Source organism: Dendropsophus ebraccatus, chromosome 8, assembly GCF_027789765.1.
Source record: "Dendropsophus ebraccatus isolate aDenEbr1 chromosome 8, aDenEbr1.pat, whole genome shotgun sequence".
In the NCBI taxonomy this organism is placed as follows: Eukaryota; Metazoa; Chordata; class Amphibia; order Anura; family Hylidae; genus Dendropsophus; species Dendropsophus ebraccatus.
The window spans coordinates 24,377,394-24,398,760 of NC_091461.1; the positions used below are offsets into that span (position 1 = coordinate 24,377,394).

At 42.1% G+C, this 21,367-nt stretch overlaps 1 protein-coding gene across 1 annotated transcript in view; it reads left to right on the plus strand.

Annotated features, from left to right (window-relative positions):
- The window catches only part of DOCK1 (dedicator of cytokinesis 1), a 302,766-nt gene that overhangs the window by 28,095 nt on the left and 253,304 nt on the right, over window positions 1-21,367 (plus strand). The window contains exons 2-5 of the mRNA XM_069980039.1: window positions 13,176-13,259; window positions 16,038-16,078; window positions 19,315-19,370; window positions 21,124-21,220. Of these exons, the coding sequence (XP_069836140.1) occupies window positions 13,176-13,259; window positions 16,038-16,078; window positions 19,315-19,370; window positions 21,124-21,220 (278 nt within the window). The remainder of the gene's footprint in view (window positions 1-13,175; window positions 13,260-16,037; window positions 16,079-19,314; window positions 19,371-21,123; window positions 21,221-21,367) is intronic.

Consider the following 21,367-nt stretch of genomic DNA (forward strand, 5'->3'; position numbering starts at 1 on the left):
TTTGTCTCATAGGACCCTTAGGATCCCCTGCCATAAATCTCTGAAGCACAGTTATGCGTTCACACTTGCTGTGATGTCCAGCTTACTGTCCTAGACAAGCTCCCTTATAAGTCTATGGAGCTCCCTTATAAGTCTATGGAGCTCCCTTATAAGTCTATGGAGCTCCCTTATAAGTCTATGGAGCTCCCTTATAAGTCTATGGAGCTCCCTTATAAGTCTATGGAGCTCCCTTATAAGTCTATGGAGCTCCCTTATAAGTCTATGGAGCTCATGTCAAAAATTTTTTTCTTCTTCTAACGATAGGGACACTTTAACCAACAAACCCAGTTGACTTGTAGACTGCCTGGAAATTACCTCCTAAAGGTTCCTCAATCCCCAGACATAATTCATGTCGTATCAAGGTTGGATGTGGTTTGGTATGATGGTACCCTGTAAATTATGATAGATCAAATCCATTTACTTCCCTTTTTTTCTGTGTAGTCAATAAAGGAAGAGTAATAAAAGCGCTAAACCCTGGTGGTATGAGCAGCCGATGTGTTCAGATATTAGTGACTAGAAAGGATTGTAGCGTGCAACCCGAGCACCGAAAATCTGTGACCATTTACAGTACAACGTGGGTGGGTGGTAGGTTCAGAACCCCATCTATAGTAATTTACCCAGAGTTCAGGACATTTAAGGTGTCTCATTTTTGTTGCATGCAGTCACAGGGATTATCCAGCATTAGAAAAACATTGCCACTTTCTTCCAGAGTCAGCACCATTTAGGCTCCATTCGCTTCAATGGAACTGAGTTGCAAAACCCCAACCAAATTGGAAACAAGAGTGGTGGTGTCTCTGGATGAAAGTGGCCATGTTTTTCTAATGCTGAATAATCCCTTTAAGTCTTCAGTCTCCAAACAGCGCCACCACCGGAGAAATAATGTATTACACTTTTCTCCCAAAGGGATAGAGGACTGAACAAGGGACCTTCCTTTGTTAAAGGGGTTATCCAGAGCTACAAAAACATGGCCACTTTTTTCCCTCTCTTGTCTCCAGATTGGGTGGGGTTTGGAACCCGGTTCCATTGAAGTAAATGTAGCTTAATTGCAAACCACACCTGACCTGGAGACAAGAGAGGGAGGAAAGTGGCCGTGTTTTTGTTGCGCTGGATAATCCCTTTAATTTAACTGTGAAAATGGGTTTTATAATCCAGACACGCAGTTCCCCTGACCTTCCAGGTGGCCTATGGGTCACACCACAGTACTTATTACCTGTTCTAAGGATAGGGCCTTGTATGTATTCCTGAAGACTCCCTTTAAGGCTGGGTTCACATGTAGTATTTAGTCAGTATTTTTAGCCAAAACCAGGGGTGGAACCGACCAACTATAATAGAGCTGCATCTTTTTCTGTGTCTTGGCTAACAATACTGTCCAAAATACTACATGTGAACACGGCCAGGAGAATAAGACTATGGGATTTACAGTTTTGCACTTTTTTTCCCCCGTTGTCTTGTTTTCTGCAGAATTATTGTTCTCTGTATGACGATCATTGTTTGGGTGATTGTTTAGCAGCAAGTAATGCTGTGGTTTTTGTTTCAGTTTTTTATGACCACGTTCTGTATAAATAGATCTGCTTGTAAAAACCTCAAGACTTGGCGGTGTGCAGTGCCATTTGCTTTTACACACTTCTCGTTGCGAGGTGCACATAGTGTTTGTGGTGAGAGCCCTAACCATGGTGTCTGACAAGACTTATGTACAGGACATATACTGTGATACCATGCCTACATGCCTCCCTATAGGATAAATGATATTGTGTGAGTGCTCATTCCCCATCCACACTCTTACTATCTCACAATGCCTTATTGTCTTCCTGTAACATTGTAAGATCCTGAGTCAAGCGGTGAAGATCCGGCCGAGAAGACGAAAGCCTCGTGTGCTTTATCTGTTGGGACACGTTCCACATTCCTGGTCAGGATGGAAAGCGTTCTGCACTTACATAAGTCACATACCTAACCGCATGGTTCACCTGTGCAGACTCATACATAATGTAAAGCCTCATCATATGTTCACAGACCAAAGCCCACATATCCCTCTATCATACTAGTCATCTTTTAGTATGCAAAAGGTACTTCCCCTTTAAGAGCTTATTCATTGTGTCCCCCTATGATATAACTTTCATTGTATCCTGTTGATAGGACACACGGTGATTTGCTGTAAATAAATAAAAATTTTATATATATATATATATAGTAAAAAAAAATCAAAGAAAAGTTGAAAAAATTCTTTAGTGATTATTTCATTTCACAAAAATCAGCCAGTGCAACGTTTCTGTCTCATCCCGAAACCTTTTGCAAGCATGCAAATAATCACTAAAGAAATTTTTCAACTTATGGAAGTGCAGCAATTTCTTGGATTTATTCATAGAGGAGATGTGTATCCAATCTCCATTGCCTGGAACTCCAACACTGAAACTGGGAGTGTGTAGCACTCCAAGGATAACGGGGGGGAAAACTGTGTTTATTTTGGTGGGTTTTGAGTAAATAAACACCGTTCTTTTTCACGTTCTCCTTGGAGTGCTGCGATGCTCTTGTTCCTGTGTACATTGGAGCGCTTTTGGTCACATAAGTGCTGATCGCTGGCACCCTACATTTTGTTACATTGGAGTGAATAATATATATTTATAATAAAATTTAAATGAAAAAATTAAGAGTGTAGATCTTATGTAAGTAGTTTCTAGGAAGCACCATATACCGGTACGGGGAGTATCCGTGTACCACTATACAGGCTTTGTGCTACTGAGTATCGGATCAGCCACGGATCAGCCAAGTGATGGACAAGTAGCACTCCCCGAGGGGGGATAGTACAGCGTTTAGTTTTTCCTTCTGTGGAGATGTAATTTGCATAGTGGTGTGTTGTAATGCTGTAGTGCATATCAGTAATATTTACCCTGGATCTTGAAGTCCTCGGTGTCGTCTTTCAGAGAATGTGAAGAATTCTCTGTACACAGGTTTGAATTTGTTGCAGGAAGCTTCATACCTGTCGTAGTTCTTCAGAGCTAAATATTCATGGGTTGTCCTTACAATGGGTCATCAATGTTTGGTTATTGGAGGCCTTCCCATCAGGACCCTCATGGTATGTCTGCAGGTTGAGCCATATGTGGTATTCCAGTCTGATCCACACATATCAGTCATTGATGGCTCCTTTAAGGGGATTGTCCACTGTCTCTTACTTGTCCAGTAGACTGTCAGGTTGGGAAGGTGCTAATGGCTTGTTAGATGGAATAGTTGGCCAGACAGCTTTTTGGTTCCCAGCAAGTATCACTTATGTGTTCTATAGGACATGAATGTGATAGTTGCTGTGCATTGGGTGGGTGACTCGGTAGCTGTTCCACCCAGTGTTGGATTAGGCAGGAGAGAGGGGGCCCCTTGAAGGCCTTATTCACTTGACCATATTGTTTTCCCAGTCAGCAGAACCAAGGATCCATAGGGCAATGACATCCCTCAGTGTCACCTGGACTGTGCATGTTTAAAGGAGGCCTGAAGTCTATGAGCTTGGACTGCAGTCTGGGTGGGTGCAGGTCAGGACGCTGGGCAAATGCATGGAATCCATAGTCATGTGTGGTCTAATACTATCTCGCATTCTGTGGCGCTATGAGGGAGGATTAAGGCAGTTTTATTTTGGACTGAAAAATGGGTGAGCGGCGGGATGTTATCGGATTCTGTAGTGTGAACGCGCTCTAAGTGCAATATGCCGGGAATGTGTGGATATACGAGCTCCATGTGTCTAGTTTCTGTGTATAAAACCGGTTATCAAGAAAAATAGTTAAAAATGGTCGATGTCTTGTCAATATTTGCATCAGTCAGTAGTACAAGAATGTATAAGAAATCAGAGACAAATGCGTCTTTCCTTTTATCAGTCCCCATTCCTGATCTCGTCTTCCGATATCCACCAGTCAGCCCTAAGATTCTCTGACACCCGGACATTAGCAGCAGATCCTGTAAAGTGTGAGGTGCGGCCTCCATGGATCGGAATGATTTCTCCGGCAAGTCATACAGATGCCTGGTTAGATTGAGATCTTAAGAATTTGGAAATCGGGTCAACACCTTGAATAGGAATCTTTGTCATGTTGCTCAGACTATTCCTGAACATGTCTGCAGTGTGATCGGAGCATTAACCTGCTTAAAGAAACCACTGCCATGAAATGGGGTCTACTTGATCTGTACAATGGTTAGGTGGGTGGTACATATCACAGTGCCCAGAGCATCACTGTACCTTCTCTGGCCTGTCATCTTCCCATAGTGCATGTTGGTGTCATCTCTTCCCTAGGTAGGTGAGGCGCATTGTAACTCTGCTCAGTGTGGCTCACCGGTGTTCCTGGACTCAGATGTTGCAGCATGGACCGTTCTTTCCCACCGCACTTCCTGTGTGGTCTATGACAGCCTCTCCCTCAGGCCTTGGCTTCGGACATTGCTGCATTTCCCCAAGTGGCCCCTAGCGCATGTTCCCCTATCTTCTTGGATTTAAAAGGCTGTGTGCTCCTCATTATTCTTCTTCCACCTATCCTGTTTTAAGCTACTTCCCCTGTTTCTTCTTACCTGAGCATTGTTTGTTCCTTGTGTTCCTGAGCCATGGTGGTGTTGCTGTGCCTGCTACTCCTTTTGTCTTGATCCATGCCTGTTCCTCGGACTCCCTTACCCATGTATGCCATTTGCCTCTGCTGTTGTCTGAAGTTACCTGCCCTGATCCTCCGCTTGTTTAAATATGCCACTTCCTCATCCCTGGTACATCTTGTATAGTGGAGGAGATGGCACTTCTGTGGTGGTGATGCTCGTGAATAAGAAAATGCCGGCACTCACCTATTGAAGTTATGCGTTTTGGCATATAGCCTTCATCAGGCTGATGAAGGCTGAATGCTGAAAGGCTTCCTCCTGTACTTTATGATGTTTTTCTCACAATAAGCATAACGTCATTAGGTGAGTGCCGGAATTTTCTTATCCACTCAGCCCTGGTACAGTTCTGACTCTCCAAGACGCCTTGCTTGGTGACCATATAGATTCTGCCTGTTTCTCCGATGCTTCACAGCAGCACTGCTTGGTTCTCAGGACTAGCCACTACCTACTCCCAGGACCATGCTTGAGGAGCGACCTATGTCCTTGAGCAGCACAAGACCACCTTCCACATACTGGAGCGGGAGAAGGACCCAAAGTCCAATTGGTTCAGCAGCACAGCGGGTCCGTATACTCTGCCCATTGTCACCACATAATGTTCTCCTCTTAGTGGTTTTAATGTTGTGGCTGATCGGAGTATTTTCTCTCTCATTGATTTGTTCAGGTTGAGGAGTTCATTGTGTGCCGCCTGTTTCCTTACACTGTACTTTGTGGGCACAGACGTTCCAGTAACTTTCTGTAATACCTGCGGCTTCTGGTCCTTGTATTTGTGAAGGGAACACAACCTGTAATACTCTATTATTGGCCGGGACTCGCCGCTCACCAGAATCGCATTGATTTTTATTTTATTTCATCTTTTCATCTTTCAGAGCTGAAGGCAGAAAGGAATTGCTGGGTCCAGCTAGTCCGGCTCTTATATTTTACACTTTTTTTTTTTCTTTTCCGAACGTTGTTTGACTTTCTCAACAGGTTTGGTGTTGTGCCGAGGGGCTTTTCCATAAGAGGCTAAAACTATCCACATCATACTAGCAAATCAGAGCTGAAGCCGAGGTTTACTCATTATTTGTCCTTCATTTCTAAGCATTGTGGTAGATGTTTTAGGGTAAAAAGACATCAGGAAGGGCGGCCATATTGGTTGTGAGCTCTGAAGGGTCTTTTCAGCAGCACAAGGTAACCGTCCACACACGTCTGATTCATTGCAGATTTTCTGCATAGAATTTCTGTGCCTTAAAGCGGTACTCCAGCTAAAATCTTTTTATTTCAAATCAATTGGTTTAAGAAAGTTATAAACATTTGTAACTTACTTCTGTTTAAAAATCTGAAGTCTTTCCATACTTAACAGCTCCTGTATGTCCTGCAGGAAGTGGTGTTTTCTTTTCAGTATAATACAGTGCTCTCTGATGCCTCCTCTGTCCGATACAGGAACTATGCACAGCAGGAGAGGTTTTCAATTGGTGATTTGCTGCTCTGCACAGTTCCTGTCTTGGGCAGAGGAGGCAGCAGAGAGCACTGTATTATACTGAAAAGAAAACATCATTTCCTGCAGGACATGCAGTAGCTGATAAGTACTGGAAGACTTGAGATTTTTTTAAATAGAAGTAAATTACAAATCTATATAACTTTCTGAAACCAGTTGATTTGAAAGAGTGAAGAGGTGGGAGAGTAACTTCTGGGTCAACCACAAGTTCCTAGAACAAAGGTTTCTCTCAGTGAGGCTACATTCACACGGTCAGTAGTTTTTCAGGAGCGTATATGATGTCTGTAATCTTCCTCAATTCACCCAAAAATCATCCATTCGCCTCCGTAATCTGTATTTTTTGCGTATCAGCTGAAAAAAATGGGGGGGTTGGGTCTGGGGGGGGGGATGTAATAGTTAAATAAGTGGTAATGGCTTTAAATGATTACTTATCCGTATTTTTTTTTTATGGATTTGCAAACCTTACAGACTTTCATGCCTAAAAATTACAGCCGCTCCTATAGACTTCTATGGGACAATCTGTGCTGCAACTACTGTCCGTACTAGAGCTCGTCAGTAATTCTTGTAGATGCAATTCTTGCCGATTGCGGATCCATAAATGCGGACAGTGTAAACAGCCCAATTTGAATCAATGGGTCCTAAATTTGTCCGTAATTTTGTTCAAATCCGCCATTATGGACCAAACTACGGAACATGTGATTGTGGTCTTAGTAGTAATTGTCCAATGCTTTGGATCCATGGAAGCCCCTTTATGTACTTTAGCATTTTCCCCGGAAGTGGCCGCCTCTGGTGTAATAGATAGCAGATAGCAGAATATTGGAATCCTATTGGAAAGCTCGGTCCCTTGTTATAAGCCCGGGGTAGGCACACACCTTTTTGTTTACATCCAGATTCCTTTTACTCTTTAGCAACAGGTTCTTTTGTAAAGTTTTGTAAAGAAGAAAAGCTTCCTTGAGGGCATTTCCTTCCCATGGCATGATGTACGTGAGCACAACAAGCCTCGTCCTGTTTCTAGAACTGCTTTGACCAATGTTATTAGCGGCTACACTATATGTGGCTTCACTACAGCGGAAAAATGCCCCATCATACACTTTTATAGCCATAGAGTGACTTTACTGTACTGTGTGTGTGAATCCAGCCTAAGGCCAAGTCTTACTTTTTGGAGTATGTTCACACGAGGTAGCTGATCTGCATTGTGTTTCAATACCAGTAAACTCAAGGAGTCTCATTCACGCGCTGTGGAAAATTCAATGTATTTCCAATTTCTTTTACCTTCTAATTGAAGCCAGATAGCGGTACAGCCTCTTTTCTTATCATCTGTTTTTATTTTCTGACTGTAGATTTTTTTTTTATTAAAGGTATACTCGGGAGAAAAATAATTGTTTTCAAATCAAAGTTATACAGATTTATATATTATTTTTATTTAAACATAAACTTAAGTCTTCCAGTACTTGTCAGCTGCTGTTTGTCCTGCAGGAAGTGGTGTATTCTTTCCAGTATTACACAGTGCTCTCTGCTGCCACCTCTGTCCATGTCAGGAACTGTCCAGAGCAGCAGCAAATCCCCATAGAAAACCTCTACTGCTCTGGACAGTTCCCTGTGTTCAACTGGAAAGAATACACCCATTCCTGCAGGACATACAGCAGCTGAAAAGTAATGGAAGACTGGAGATTTTTAGAAGTCATTTACGAATCTGTATAACTTTCTTGCCCCAGTTGATTTGAAAATGACTTTTTTCTCTCCAGAGTACCCCTTTAATTCTGTTTTCTGTAAATGATAGAGGCAGCCATCTTGCCTGAGCTGCTTTTAACAGCATTTAGAGAGATGATTTACAGCAGCCGCATAGACCCTAGGAGGCCCTGTGATATGGAGTGGAGTCATTGCCTTCTATGTAAGAGTGCAGGCCTGCTGGAACGGGAAGGAAGGGATGTGTAACAATCGCTTATTGTGAATGGCATGTTCCTATACTATCTATGTATATACAGATGACCTGTTTCATGGTGATACTGTCTGTGATGATATACAGGACACTACTAAGAGGATTTCTTTACAGAACTGGAAGTGTCAGCTTATTATTAGGCTTGGTGGCCAAATGCAAGCTGAAAGATTATAGGATTTAAAGAAAATAGATAACAAAAAAAACCCTCTAAAGAGAGATGCCTAACATACCTGTCCAGTGCGGCTGTACCCTAGGTAGGTATTCCATCCGCGACGTGTGAGGGCAGATCGCTAGAATACCCTGATATGTAACCAAAATGACACACTCCATGACACTCCTGAAATTTCCTGTGCATGGTACCATGGCTATCCAGCAATTTTCAGCTACTTTTACCTTTTTTTTTAGTATGGTTAAATTCACACCTGGCAGATTCATCTCAGAAATCCCTGCAACTGTCCCATTGATCTGCAATATCCCCATTCACATGAATGGAGGTAATTCTGTGCTGCAGAGAAATCTGCGTTGTGTGAATTCCGGCTTCCCCTGGGGCCTTCCGTACCATCCTCACGCTTTCATGTAAACTATAGGTCCTGCCATACATTAACCTGACATCACTCCTTCCTTACAGTAAACTGATAAACTTTCAAGTTTATCCCCTTACACACGAGACCGGGGATTACTGACAATGTTTTCTACACTCGCGAATATTTATTAGCAAGTAGTGGATTATCTCCATTTGTCTCCATTAATCCAAGGCTTTCTCAGGCTGGTTGTGTGTTCTCCCACCCATTGTATTCTGCAGCGGCCACCCTTTATACTGCCACGGTGTGCTCCTCTTTCCTATTCCCTGTCATTTCTTGGGCTGTGTGTATTTGCCCCAATAATCTTTCTGCAGATTTTTTTTTCTCCTTCAGTTCTAACAAACCAACCTCTAAAGATAATCTGTCCTTATAGCACTAACACATTCTGCAGCGCTGTACAGGTTCCCTGCCCCTAATGGTGTGGTATCAGTATGGGAATAGACCAGAGGAGACCCACAAAAAACACTCACACTCCTTGTAGATGTTGTTAAAAGTTGGATTGCAGGATAACAGGCAATGTGGTCAGTGATGTACATAGCAGTGTAAGGGCCCTATTACACGGGACAATTATCGTGCAGAAAGTCGTTATATCGTTCGAATTTAAGCGATTATCGTTCTGTGTAATTGCAGGCAACAATCGAAAAATCGTTTGTATGTCATTGATCGTTGATTTAGATCTGAACCTAAAATTATCGTTAATCGTTCGCGGTAATTCCACATTCGTTCACTCAAGTTCCGCATTTTTTAACTAATCGTTCAGTGTAATTGCACATTGTCCATTGTTTTGCTGGGATCAGAAGGAGTAAACAATCATAGTAACGATCGTAACTAACGACCATCGTTCTGTGTAATATGGTGAACGATTTCAGGTTAACGATAAACAATCTCGTTTTCGATTGTTTATCTTAGTCGTTAAAAGTCAATCCCTGTAATAGGTCCCTAAGGGCCCTATTCCACCGGACGATTATCGTTCGCATAATCGTTAACGATAAACGATCCAAACGACCGCTATTGCGAAAGACCTGAAATCGTTCACCCATATACATGGAAAGATAATCGTTACTTATGATCGTTCTTGCGGTCGTCTTGTCGTCGATATTGCGTTCGTCACTACTGCGAACAACCGGACGACGTCTTATTCGATGCGAACGATTTCCCAACAAGCAACGATAAAAATAGGTCCAGGTCTTATTAAACGATCAATGATTTTTTCGTTCGGTCGTTAACTGCTATTCAACCGAACGATTATCGTTTAGATTCGAGCGATTTAACGATAATCTGAACGAAAATTGTCCCGTGGAATAGGGCCCTAAGGCCTTGTGTCATAGGGGGGGCGGTACGTTTTTCTTGCCTCATCAATATGTGAAGCTTGCACTCCAGATGGTCCTGTTTTGTTTGCTAATATCCTGCACAATCACTAGTCCTACAGCGCCATCTGTTTCATTCAGGCACAGCTGCAGCCATGCATTTACTTTAATTGGGTCATGTGATCCCTAGCCTGACCTATGGAAAATAGCAGTGTTTAAAGGGGCTATCCAGAATTATGAAAGCCTAGCTGCTTTCTTCTAAAAACTGCACCACCTCTGTCCTCAGGTTGTTTGCGGTATTACAACTTTACTCCATTCTCATCATGGGAGCTGAGCTGCAATACCGCACACAAACTGAGGGGCACTGTTTCTGGAAGAAAGAAATTATGTTTTTCTAATTTTAGATAACCTCTCTAATGTGTCAGAGGAAGTGGTCAGTCCTGAGTCTGATTTTTGTGAACTACAGGATGTCATCATAACCTCTCAGATGCCTCCTGGCTGCGTACACTCCCTGTGAGTGAAGGTGCTGCTATCTCTACGGAATCAGGATATACAGTACTTAAACACCTCCCCTGAAGCTGTATTCACACATTACATTGCACAAGTGCATAATTTTTAGTGTCATTTGGGAATATGGCAGCAAAAACACGGTAGAAATGTATTGTCTAAACACAACCTTAGAGGGGAACTCTGGACAAAAATCATCTGTTGTCAAATCAACTGGTACCAGAAATGTATGCAGATTTGTCTTCCAATACTTATCAGCTGCTGTAAGTCAAGCACAAAGTGATGTCGTCTTTCCATTCTTGACACAGTGCTCTCTGCTGCCACCTCTGTCCAGAGCAGGAGAGGTTTTCTATGGGGTTTTGGACCGTTCCCGCCAGGTGGCAGCAGAGAGCACTGTGTTAGACTGAAAACAAAACTCCGCTTCCTGCAGAACATATAGCAGCTGATAAGTACTGGAAGACTTGAGATTTTTTAAAAATAAAAGTAATTCACAAATTCCGACACCAGCTCTTTTGCAGAAAAAAAAACAACACATTTTGTTGACATTCCTTTTTTAAGAATGCAGATCTTAATAAAACTCCTCAGAAGTGATTTATAGGTCAGATCGTTTAATCATCTTATCAATATTTCTGTAAGAAAATGCACCGCAACTGCATATAATGGGAACTGACACCAGCCCACCTGGCTGGACTCGTTCAGAACACGTTGTAAATTGGGTCGAAATGGTGTAAATTGGCCACGGAATGTTGGTCTCATTAGCCGACCCTGAGTGATTAGCCTCCACCCCCTCTCTCTGCATAGCCATCAGCTCTATGGGGCATGGAGAAAATTTTAGTGGGGAAATATGAATCGGTATGGCTAAAAACCCCAAACGCGCAGGTAATAATAAGACATACACAAGAGCATCTACATTATTCTCTAACATTACCCTATGATCCACTTTATAACCAAAAAAACATTCCTGCCATGCTTCTTTAAATATGTATGGATTGGGAATTGTCCCAAGGGTCATATTTAAAGGAGAAATGCAGTGAAAATTTTCATTAAAGCATTGTATTGCCCCCCAAAAGTTATACAATATACACTTGTTATGGGAAATGCTTATGGAAGGGCTTTTTTCCCTGCACTTACTACTGCATCAAGGCTTCACTTCCTGGATAACATGGTGATGTCACTTCCTGGATAACATGGTGATGTCACTTCCTGGATAACATGGTGATGTCACGACCCGGCTCCCAGAGCTGTGCGGGCTTTGGCTGCTGGAGAGGATGATGGCAGGGGCACACTGAGGGACACAGGGCACTGGAGGGACACTGAGCATCCCCCTGACATCATCCTCTCCAGCAGCCACAGCCCGCACAGCTCTGGGAGCCGGGTCGTGACATCACCATTTTATCCAGGAAGTGACATCACCATGTTATCCAGGAAGTGACATCACCATGTTATCCAGGAAGTGACATCACCATTTTATCCAGGAAGTGAAGCCTTGATGCAGTAGTAAGTGCAGGGAAAAAAACATTTTATAAGCATTTCCCGTAATAAGTTTATATTGGGGATTTGTATAACTTTTTGGGGGCAATACAATACTTTAATAAAATTTTTCTCCTATTGATTTCCTGTTCTGTAGGAGTAGCTTCTGCCGTGCTCATTGGCGCCCTCTGCTGTATACAATGGTACAGCGTCTTCTGCTTCCACAGCTGCAGATCTCTTCCTCCTGCTGGCAGCCTCTCTGTCTTTCTGGATAGATCTCTGATAGTAAATGGGAACGTTTGCTGATAAATGTGTCACTAAGAAAAAAAGAATCTGCCGTGTTAGTGTTTACTGCTCCTATTATTAGACAATTACAGAGACATTATCTGAATGTGATTACAACTCCTTTAAAAACAATGTGCCACGTCGTATACGCTGCCTCCCATACTGAAAGCATTATTGGCTGTAACAAAGCATTACTGTCTGGTTGGCCGCCAAATATCACTGTCTGCCTTGTGAAATCCATCATCTGCAATATGATGCATCCGCTAGATCTAATCATAAAGAACTCAACATACATCGTCCTGTGCAGGCATTATATTTCTACACGTCATTAGGCTCTGTTCACACTTTGGTTTTCCATCAGTCTATTTTTCTGTGGCCAGAATAGCGCCCTCTGTGGTGCTATCCTCGCCATTACAAATATAGAAAAATCTGATCCTCTCCATTGTTAGTCTAGAGCAGGGATGGGGAACCTTCGGCCCTCTAACTGTTGTAAAACTACAATTCCCATCATGCCTGGACAGCCAAAGCTAAAGCTTTGGCTGTCCAGGCATGATGGGAATTGTAGTTTTGCAACAGCTGGAAGGTGGAAGGTTCCCCATCCCTGGTCTATAGGATTCTGTGCTAGAGTCATTGAAGTATGTGCCCATGAAGAGGCAGATGTTTTGGACTGGTTGACTACCGCATGTGGATGTAGTTTTGTCCCAGTATGCCGCCATACTGATACATGATGCTAAGGTCTGGTCTACAGTACATACTGTACATTGCGGACCTGTGAATGGTTAACATGTTGCATTCTTGATACAATCTTTGAACACAGCCTAATAAAGTAGAAGTCGGAACTTGATATAGATTTCTGGGTGTCATCACATTCATTGCTGACATCAGTAAAATGCAGTTCTTTTCATCACCATCATGGCTGTAACCTATAGAATAACCTATACATGTATTTGTTTTTTTTTTTTTAGCTCTTTACAACTTTAATGCCAGAGGTCCGGATGAGTTGAATCTGCAGATTGGAGACACCGTGCACTTACTAGAGACCCATGAAGGTGAGGTATTATATTATTTAGGCATAGGGGGGCTTCACATATGTTGGAGTTTCGTTGAAGTGCTGTCAAAAATGATGCAGTAACACAATGAAACTGCAATGGGTGAACACAGCCTCCGCATTACATATCCAGGGATCCTGAAACTCATTCCATAACTGCTTATTTTGTAGAATTTTTTTTTTGTATTTCTTTTATAAAGTAGTAATATAACTTTTATAAAAGAATATATTTTTGGAGTGATATGGCCCCGGACAGCTGTGGGTGTGTATGGAACTGCAGGGCTGCTCAAGCCTTGGTCTCGACACAGTTCTACCATTGCTGAATACAGCACTTGTGTTACTGAGCCTCCCTTGATGTCTATTCTAATGCATAGACACTAGACCTGGGAAAGCGGTTGAGGTCACTAGTGCTTCAGCAACCACCGTGTAGCAGACTAAGCAATTTTTGACATTTATCCCCTCTCGCTCTGCTACACTTTGCAGTGGTTGCAGAGCTCCTGACACGGACAGCCTCTACAAATGAAATGTCTATTCTACTGCTAACATGCATTTTATGGCCATTAGGGGAGCTCCAGTATCTACATGCAGCAGCACTAACAATGTGTATCTGCACTGAGACCAGGGCTTGAGCAGCCCTGCAGTTTCTCTATATATAGAAGGTCTGTTTTTCTTTCATTTCCTCGCTGAAACAGCACCTCTATCAGTGGTGGAGTTTCTGTGAAACATTTAAATTTTATATTTCAATGTCCCATTATGGTGATTTACACTATTGGGTGCTGGATGATTGGAAAAAAATAAGTTGGACTCAAAGTCCTAAATAAAATTAAAAATCCAGGAATCTGTATTTGGAATGCTGGTAGCCTGTAGAAAACGAAATCCTGTGGCTGTCAGACTATTGGTATGTGCCTGTAATGACATTTTCTGTATTTATTTGGTTTGTTTATGGATTTCACATTCAGTCTTGAAATGTAAATCTCACTTTATTCTGATCGTCCTTCTCTGGGCTGACTTAAAAGCCTAGGAACGCAGCAATTACAAGAACTGGGTTAATATGCGTCCATGACCTGGAATAGAGATGGAAATCCTGCTGCTCTCATGCTGAGGGTTCTCTGCCATACAGCACTGAGCAATCTCTGATAATCTGGGATTAATCAATGATATCTCTATAGACGTCTCCACGTTCCACCGTTGTTCAGGTTTTATATAGATCCTGTACTATGTGGAGGCTTTCTAGTAATATCCAGTAAGCTGACTGGGTAGGTTTTCAGGCTTTACTTTTCTGTGAATGGTTAAATGCCTCTGGGCATTAACATGTGTTTGTTTTGTATATGAAATACCCTATAGCTAGAGGGCCTTATTAGCAAGTCACAGATAGCAGAGGAACAATCCGTCTAGTATTATATTTCCTGATATCAAATTGGAAAGACAAAATGTAGGGACCAAAGATAAAGGTGTGATTAACATCATCCATTCCCATTTACTCTCCCAGGATAAGGCTATGCTCACATTTGCATCAATTGGTCACTTGATGGATCCCAGCAGCACATGGCAGACCACATTGTCTTATATTGGATTATTTAGGATTTGCTGAGGTGTCCTGCGTTTCACAGAGCATGTTTGAGCCAAATCGCTCGGCATTTAAATACCGGTGGCTGAAGAAGTTGGATGCAGCCCTAGGCAGTCCATACAGCCATAGGCTATGTTCACACATTGTATGACACCGGCCTGGTTACGAAACGGCCGGTGTCAGATAAGATCATCCCGACCGGTACTGCAGTGAATGCACATCTGTGTGCGCCCGCATCAGAACTCCCAACTGCACACAATGGAGCGAGCATCCGGAGCGCTTCATTGTGTGCACTGACAGGGTTCTATGTGGCAGCTATTCAATGAATAGCGGACGCAGAAAAATGACATGTCAATTTTTTGAGGCACCGCCAAAGATCCCGGCCGCAGCGTATACTATGCGTATACGCTCTGGCCGGGATTCCATAGACTGCAACGTAGCGTATATTTTCGTGTTAATCACGGCCATTGTTGCAATCTGCAACAACGGCCATACTTTTACGAAAGTATACGTTGTGTGAACATAGTCATAGGCTGTATCTGTGTTTCCTTGGCTCCCTAGTACTGCATCCAACTTCTTCAACAGGTATTTTAATGCCAAGCGATCTGAATCGAGCATGCTTGAGTTGTCACTAATGTCTAGTGCACACTGAAGAGAAATGTACTAATGCTATATAATTCTTAGAAAGGGCAAACTTGGACAGAATACAAACGTCCCAGATTTCTCACTGTACCTCAGGCTGTTTTATAAATCTGGTGCATCTGTGGACTGTGTAATCTAAGTTTTCACTGTATGGTCTCAGTTTAGATCAACTATTTGGTCTTGTATGTCTGCAGCTCCTATATAGCCGTGTCTCCATAGTAACAGACTACAAACAGACTCTGTGTTGTCTGATCATGCATTATTTCTTTTTTCCTTTTTGTAACATGCAGACAGAAAGTTTTTAAAAAATGGTTGAGCCATAGACATCAGATAGTTGGGGCTTTGTTAACACAGCATGTCGGTACAGTAGTATGAAGATTTAGAGAATGTAGAACATCGTCCATATATACAGACTATGCATGGATTGTGTGAAGACCCCCTTAATCTAAACTAATAAAATTGCTCTCTTTTTTTTATTTTAGGTGAATTCAAGTGATGAGAAATGTAGTTGCTAAGGTGGCCATGGCCTGTAATATCTGCCTTACTGATTTTATTGTTATTTCTCCGCAGGATGGTACAGAGGTTACGTATTAAGGAAGAAGTCTAAAAAGGTATGCCACCTCTTTACTTAGCGGCTTGTAAAATTGTAAAATTCTCCAGCTTATTCCATTGTCATTTGGATGATTACTCAGGCTTTTATAATGCCAATTTGCCTTGGTTGTTCTGAAATTGAATGCGTCATCAGATAAATCCATATAGGTTTTCCACTCATTACAATCAGACCTGCTGCCTCTCTATTCGCACGGTTATTATTCCTATATTATTATTATAGTTTTTGATTTGGCCATTGTAATGTTCCAGTCTGATGTGCTTAATGCGCTCAGTATTCTCGTCATACACCAAGGCAGGGGCGACACGTTTTTAGCCCTGTCTGAGATTAGACGCATTCAGACTGCTCTCTTCCATCCATTTTACTGATACACTTACAGCAATGCTAAAATACATAGAGATTTCCTATAAGTCAGAAAGATTTTCCTGCTGCTAAAAGCGGGTTATCCTTTATTGCATCCAATCATTGTGGTGAGCGTTACATGTCTGGCCTGTTTAAAGGAATACTACGCTTTGATGTAAATGATTAAAGTAAATAAGAGGCAGTTTTGACCATACTGTTTCTCAGTATGCAGCCATCTTCTGCCTGTTCCTTAATCTTGTAGAGATCATACATAGAATTTTAGGGCTAATCTGTGTAAAATATGTTCATATTCATCTAGCTGAATGGTACGATTCGTGGGGTATCAATGATCATTTTGTCTTGATGCAGAGAGTGTAGTGAGGGGAGGCTCCTGCTGCAGTCATTGGTCTTCAGTCAGATACAGACTAGAGAGGTTAAAGGAAAAGTCCGGCAAAAATGTTTGAGTATTGTATTGCCCCCCAAAAGTTATACAAATCACCAATATACACTTATTACGGGAAATACTTATGAAGTGCTTTTTTCCCTGCACTTACTACTGCATTAAGGCTTCACTTCCTGGATAACATGGTGATGTCACTTCCTGGATAACATGGTGATGTCACTTCCTGGATAACATGGTGATGTCACGACCCGACTCCCAGAGCTGTGCGGCTGTGGCTGCTGGAGAGGATGATGGCAGGGGGACACTGAGGGACACAGGGCACTGGAGGGACACTGAGCATCCCTCTGCCATCATCCTCTCCAGCAGCCACAGCCCGCACAGCTCTGGGAGTCGGATCGTGCCATCACCATGTTATCCATGAAGTGACATCACCATGTTATCCAGGAAGTGACACCACCATGTTATCCAGGAAGTGACACCACCATGTTATCCAGGAAGTGACACCACCATGTTATCCAGGAAGTGACATCACCATGTTATCCAGGAAGTGAAGCCTTGTTGTAGTAGTAAATGCGGGGAAAAAAAAGCACTTTATAAGCATTTCCCGTAATAAGTGTATATTGGGGATTTGTATAACTTTTGGGGGGCAATACAATACTTTAATAAAAATTTTCACTGGACTTCTCCTTTTAAAGTGAATCTGTCAGCTGCAATTTACGTTCCAAACTGCTGACGCTGTTAAGCCAGAGGCTCACGTGGTATCTGTCAAATATACTTTTTAGCGTCCATAACATAGAGAAATTATTTTATTTTCTGGTGCAAAGTGACAGTGAGGTGTTCCCAAGCCCTTGTACTTCCTTCCTCCCTATCCCCTTATTCCTGCTTGACTGAGAAAGAAGCTAAGCCATGCTTTCAAATCTTGCACCATTGCTCAGCACTAAAAGCCAATCAAGGTCAATAGGGATGGAAGGGGGAGTAAGGAGGTGTTACAACCCTCAGTACTTTGAGGATTTGGGAAAGCCTCTTTGGCACTTACAATAGAAGAATGCTTTCATTCTCTGGAGCTATGTAAGCACAGAGAGATATATGCAAGGTTTCATGTGTCTTCTTGTCATAATAGCTAATAGCAGCTTGGAACTTGAGGTATAGCTTACAAATAAATGTAAGAGGTAGTTGTGGGATGTAACTGCCTCCTTAGGGACAAGAGAAAATATCTTTATATATTTCTTAAATGGGTACTCCAGTTAATTAAAAAAAAAAAAAATCATTGATGTCAAAGATTTGTAAGTTACTTTTATAAAAAAAAAATCTCAAGTCTTCCAGTACGTATGAGCTGCTGTAGTTCTTGCAGGAAGAGGTGTATTCTTTCCAGTCTGACACAGGGCTCTCTGCTGCCATCTCTGTCCATGTCAGGAACTGTTCACAGCAGCAGTAAATCCCTATAGAAAACCTCTCCTGCTCTGGACAGTTCCTGACATGGACAAGGGTGGCAGCAGAGAGCACTGTGTCAGACGTGAAATAATACACTACTTCCTGCAGGACATACAACAGCTGATAAGTACTGGACGACTGGCAAATGAGAGGGGGTGACTAAAGCAGAACTCATTCGCTATACCCTATTCACAGGATATGGGATAACTAGCCGGTTGGTGAGGCTCTGACTGCTGAGACCCTCACTGACTTCAAGAATGAAAGAATAATGTTCCCTAAATGAAAGGAACATGCACTGTATATACAGTCAGAGCTCCATTCATTCTATGTGTTACTCTGAATGTAGTTCAGCTCCTTCTCTCCTCCATTCTCTGGACCGGTGGAGGCCCACACGACTGGACATTCATCATATCTACTTATTTCTTATCCTGTAGATAAGGGGATAACTTTTGTTAATACCCCTTTAAAATAGAAAGTGCTGGGGTATTTTTGTATGTTAGGGTTGTGTATACTTGGTTAAAGTGGTTTCACATTGCCACACCTGTCTATAGGTCATGTCTGGTATTGCAGTTAAACTTTTACTGAAGCAACTGGGATACAACCCATGGACAGGTATGGAAGAAAGAATCAATATTCCTATACTGCACAACCTGCTTCAGTTCTTGTGTAAGCTATATTCCTACCACTCAATAATGTACTTAGTTTTTTTTAATTTTGCACATATTCCTATAGCCCTTAAATGTCTTTTTCTTTTTTTTTTTTTTTTTACGTTCATTGGCTGAAAACAAGCGGCTTCCTATCATGGTCAGGACTGGCTAGAAGTTGTAGATGTCATACACTGTTGTGTGCTGTGACTGATTTGATTATTCCATTCACTGACTGCAAGTCCAGTGTTTTTTTTGTTTTTTTTCTAATTAATTGACATCCTCTCTCTTCTGGTCGTGATCTGCAACCCTTAAGGATACAAGGGCTTCCATTGTGCGGCTTCACGCTGGTACATACAGTAATCTGCTTTAGTGAATACAATTTGTTAATCACCATTCGGTTTGTTTTCTCACCAGGGCATATTTCCTGCCAGCTACGTTCATCTTAAGGAAGCCACAGTCGAAGGAAAAGGGTAATTCAACTTCTGATTTTATGAATAACCAAACGTTCATCCTACATCTAGCCATTGTGGTCGGAGGCCTATAGCTTTAGGTTATGACGTGTCATGGCAGGCAGGGATTGTGGTATTCCTGTCTGTCATCCCACTGAAAAGCACCACAGTCAGCCTCTCCCAAGCCTGGAATGGGTTGCAATAGGTGGCGTCTAGCTACACAGTATATGAAGAGAAAATAGAATTTAGATCCTGTTAAAGGGCCAAGTTAGATGTACAGTAAGTAGGTTATTAAATGTCTTTCCTCGTGTGCTATAGCGTATAATTATACACCAGTCCCCCGCCTGCCGAGGTCGTGTAGCCGACAGCCCGTTAGGAAGCTACGCTCGGAACGTGGTGTGTTGTCGTCTTTGTCTTTCCGTCTAGATTAGATACATGGAGCCTCGGTATCCCCCATCATCTGATTACTGTATAATGACATCTCTCGTCTGATTACAAAATGAATTTCTAGAGCCAGGATGAATATAGCAGAAAGTGAGTTTATTTTTATAGGATGAATAAATAGTTACAAACACACAACCACTCGGCGGAAAAGTTTAGATGCCGATGAGTTTTACCGTTTCCAAGAAAACTTTGCCGAATCACTTGGCATTGGAAGACTTTCAGGTGCTCTAAGATAGAGAAGAGATGATGCGGTTATTTTACTAGCCTTGTTGGCAGGTATGGAAATACAAGAAAATAATGTCAGAGACTGGAGCATAACACAGGACGCTCTTTACACGGTATAAGTAGCTTTACCAGTGCCAAAGGTTCACCTATCATTAGTGCCATTTCCTCTCCTTTTGAGGTGTAATTTTAGTGTAGGAAGTGGTGTAAAATATTAGAAGAACACAGTGCTGTGACCAGTGCCGCCTTCTGTGAATGCCCGATTACTGCAAATTTGTCACAAAAACAGATATGCCGAGATAGAAAACATCTGCAGGAGGGACAAATGTTTCTTTTTAAAGTAAAGTACTTAAAGGGATTGTCTGAGAAAAATTCATACTTGGCCATGCTGTGGGATATGACAGTATTAGTATAGTAGTAGTAATAAGTATAATAACCTGTCCCACTTCCCCACCTCTGCTGGTTCCCAGGCCACTAGCTTTGCACCGATGTCGGTATTTTCATAACCTCAGATGATCTTCTAATCCTTTAGGGTCAGCATAGAGTCTACCCTGAGCAGCCATTTCTGGTGAGAGTGACACACTATCGGATGTTGTGGAAACACTGACAGTGGCACAGAGTGGGCGGCCCGGTACATCACTGACCTGTCCCCCACAGCCCCGACAAGTATGAATATTTCCTAGACAACCCCTTTAAAAGGTTATATAGTCTTTAAAAAGACATGGTCTATCCTGAGGACAGGCCATAATCCCATCATTGAATGTTATGGCATCAGTACTAGTTTGATGGGGATTCATGTGAACAGGGGGTCCTGTTCACATGAATGGTACAGTGCTGCAGTACCTTGCATCTCCACTGCAAACAGTATAGTGATTGCTATCGACCAATGTAAAAAGTGTTTTGAAATGATAGTAATGCTGTTTTACTAATTCCTGGTATTCTCAATTCTGGAACATATTTTCTTGCAGTTTTGCATTATGTTCCCCTATTATTACTCCTGAAGAAGCTTGAATAAATTGATAGCACTGCAGTATCTATTAAAGGCATCCAGAGATGTTCATGTTTTCTTTTTATGTTTTTTTTTTTTTTTTTTATTATTTTCATACAGGCAACATGAAGCTGTTGTGCCTTGTGAGATTCCTCTTGTGCAAGAAGTCACTACAACATTACGGGAATGGTCCATCATATGGCGGCAGCTTTACGTGGTCAGTATCTTTGCAGACCTTTGTAAATCTCTCTTATAGGGGGAAGGAGGCCTAAATGGCTTGACCCACTAACAGCATTTATCACTATAGATAGATGTGTGAATGCTGGGGGTCTGACTGTTGTGATTCTCACCAGTCAAGAGAGTT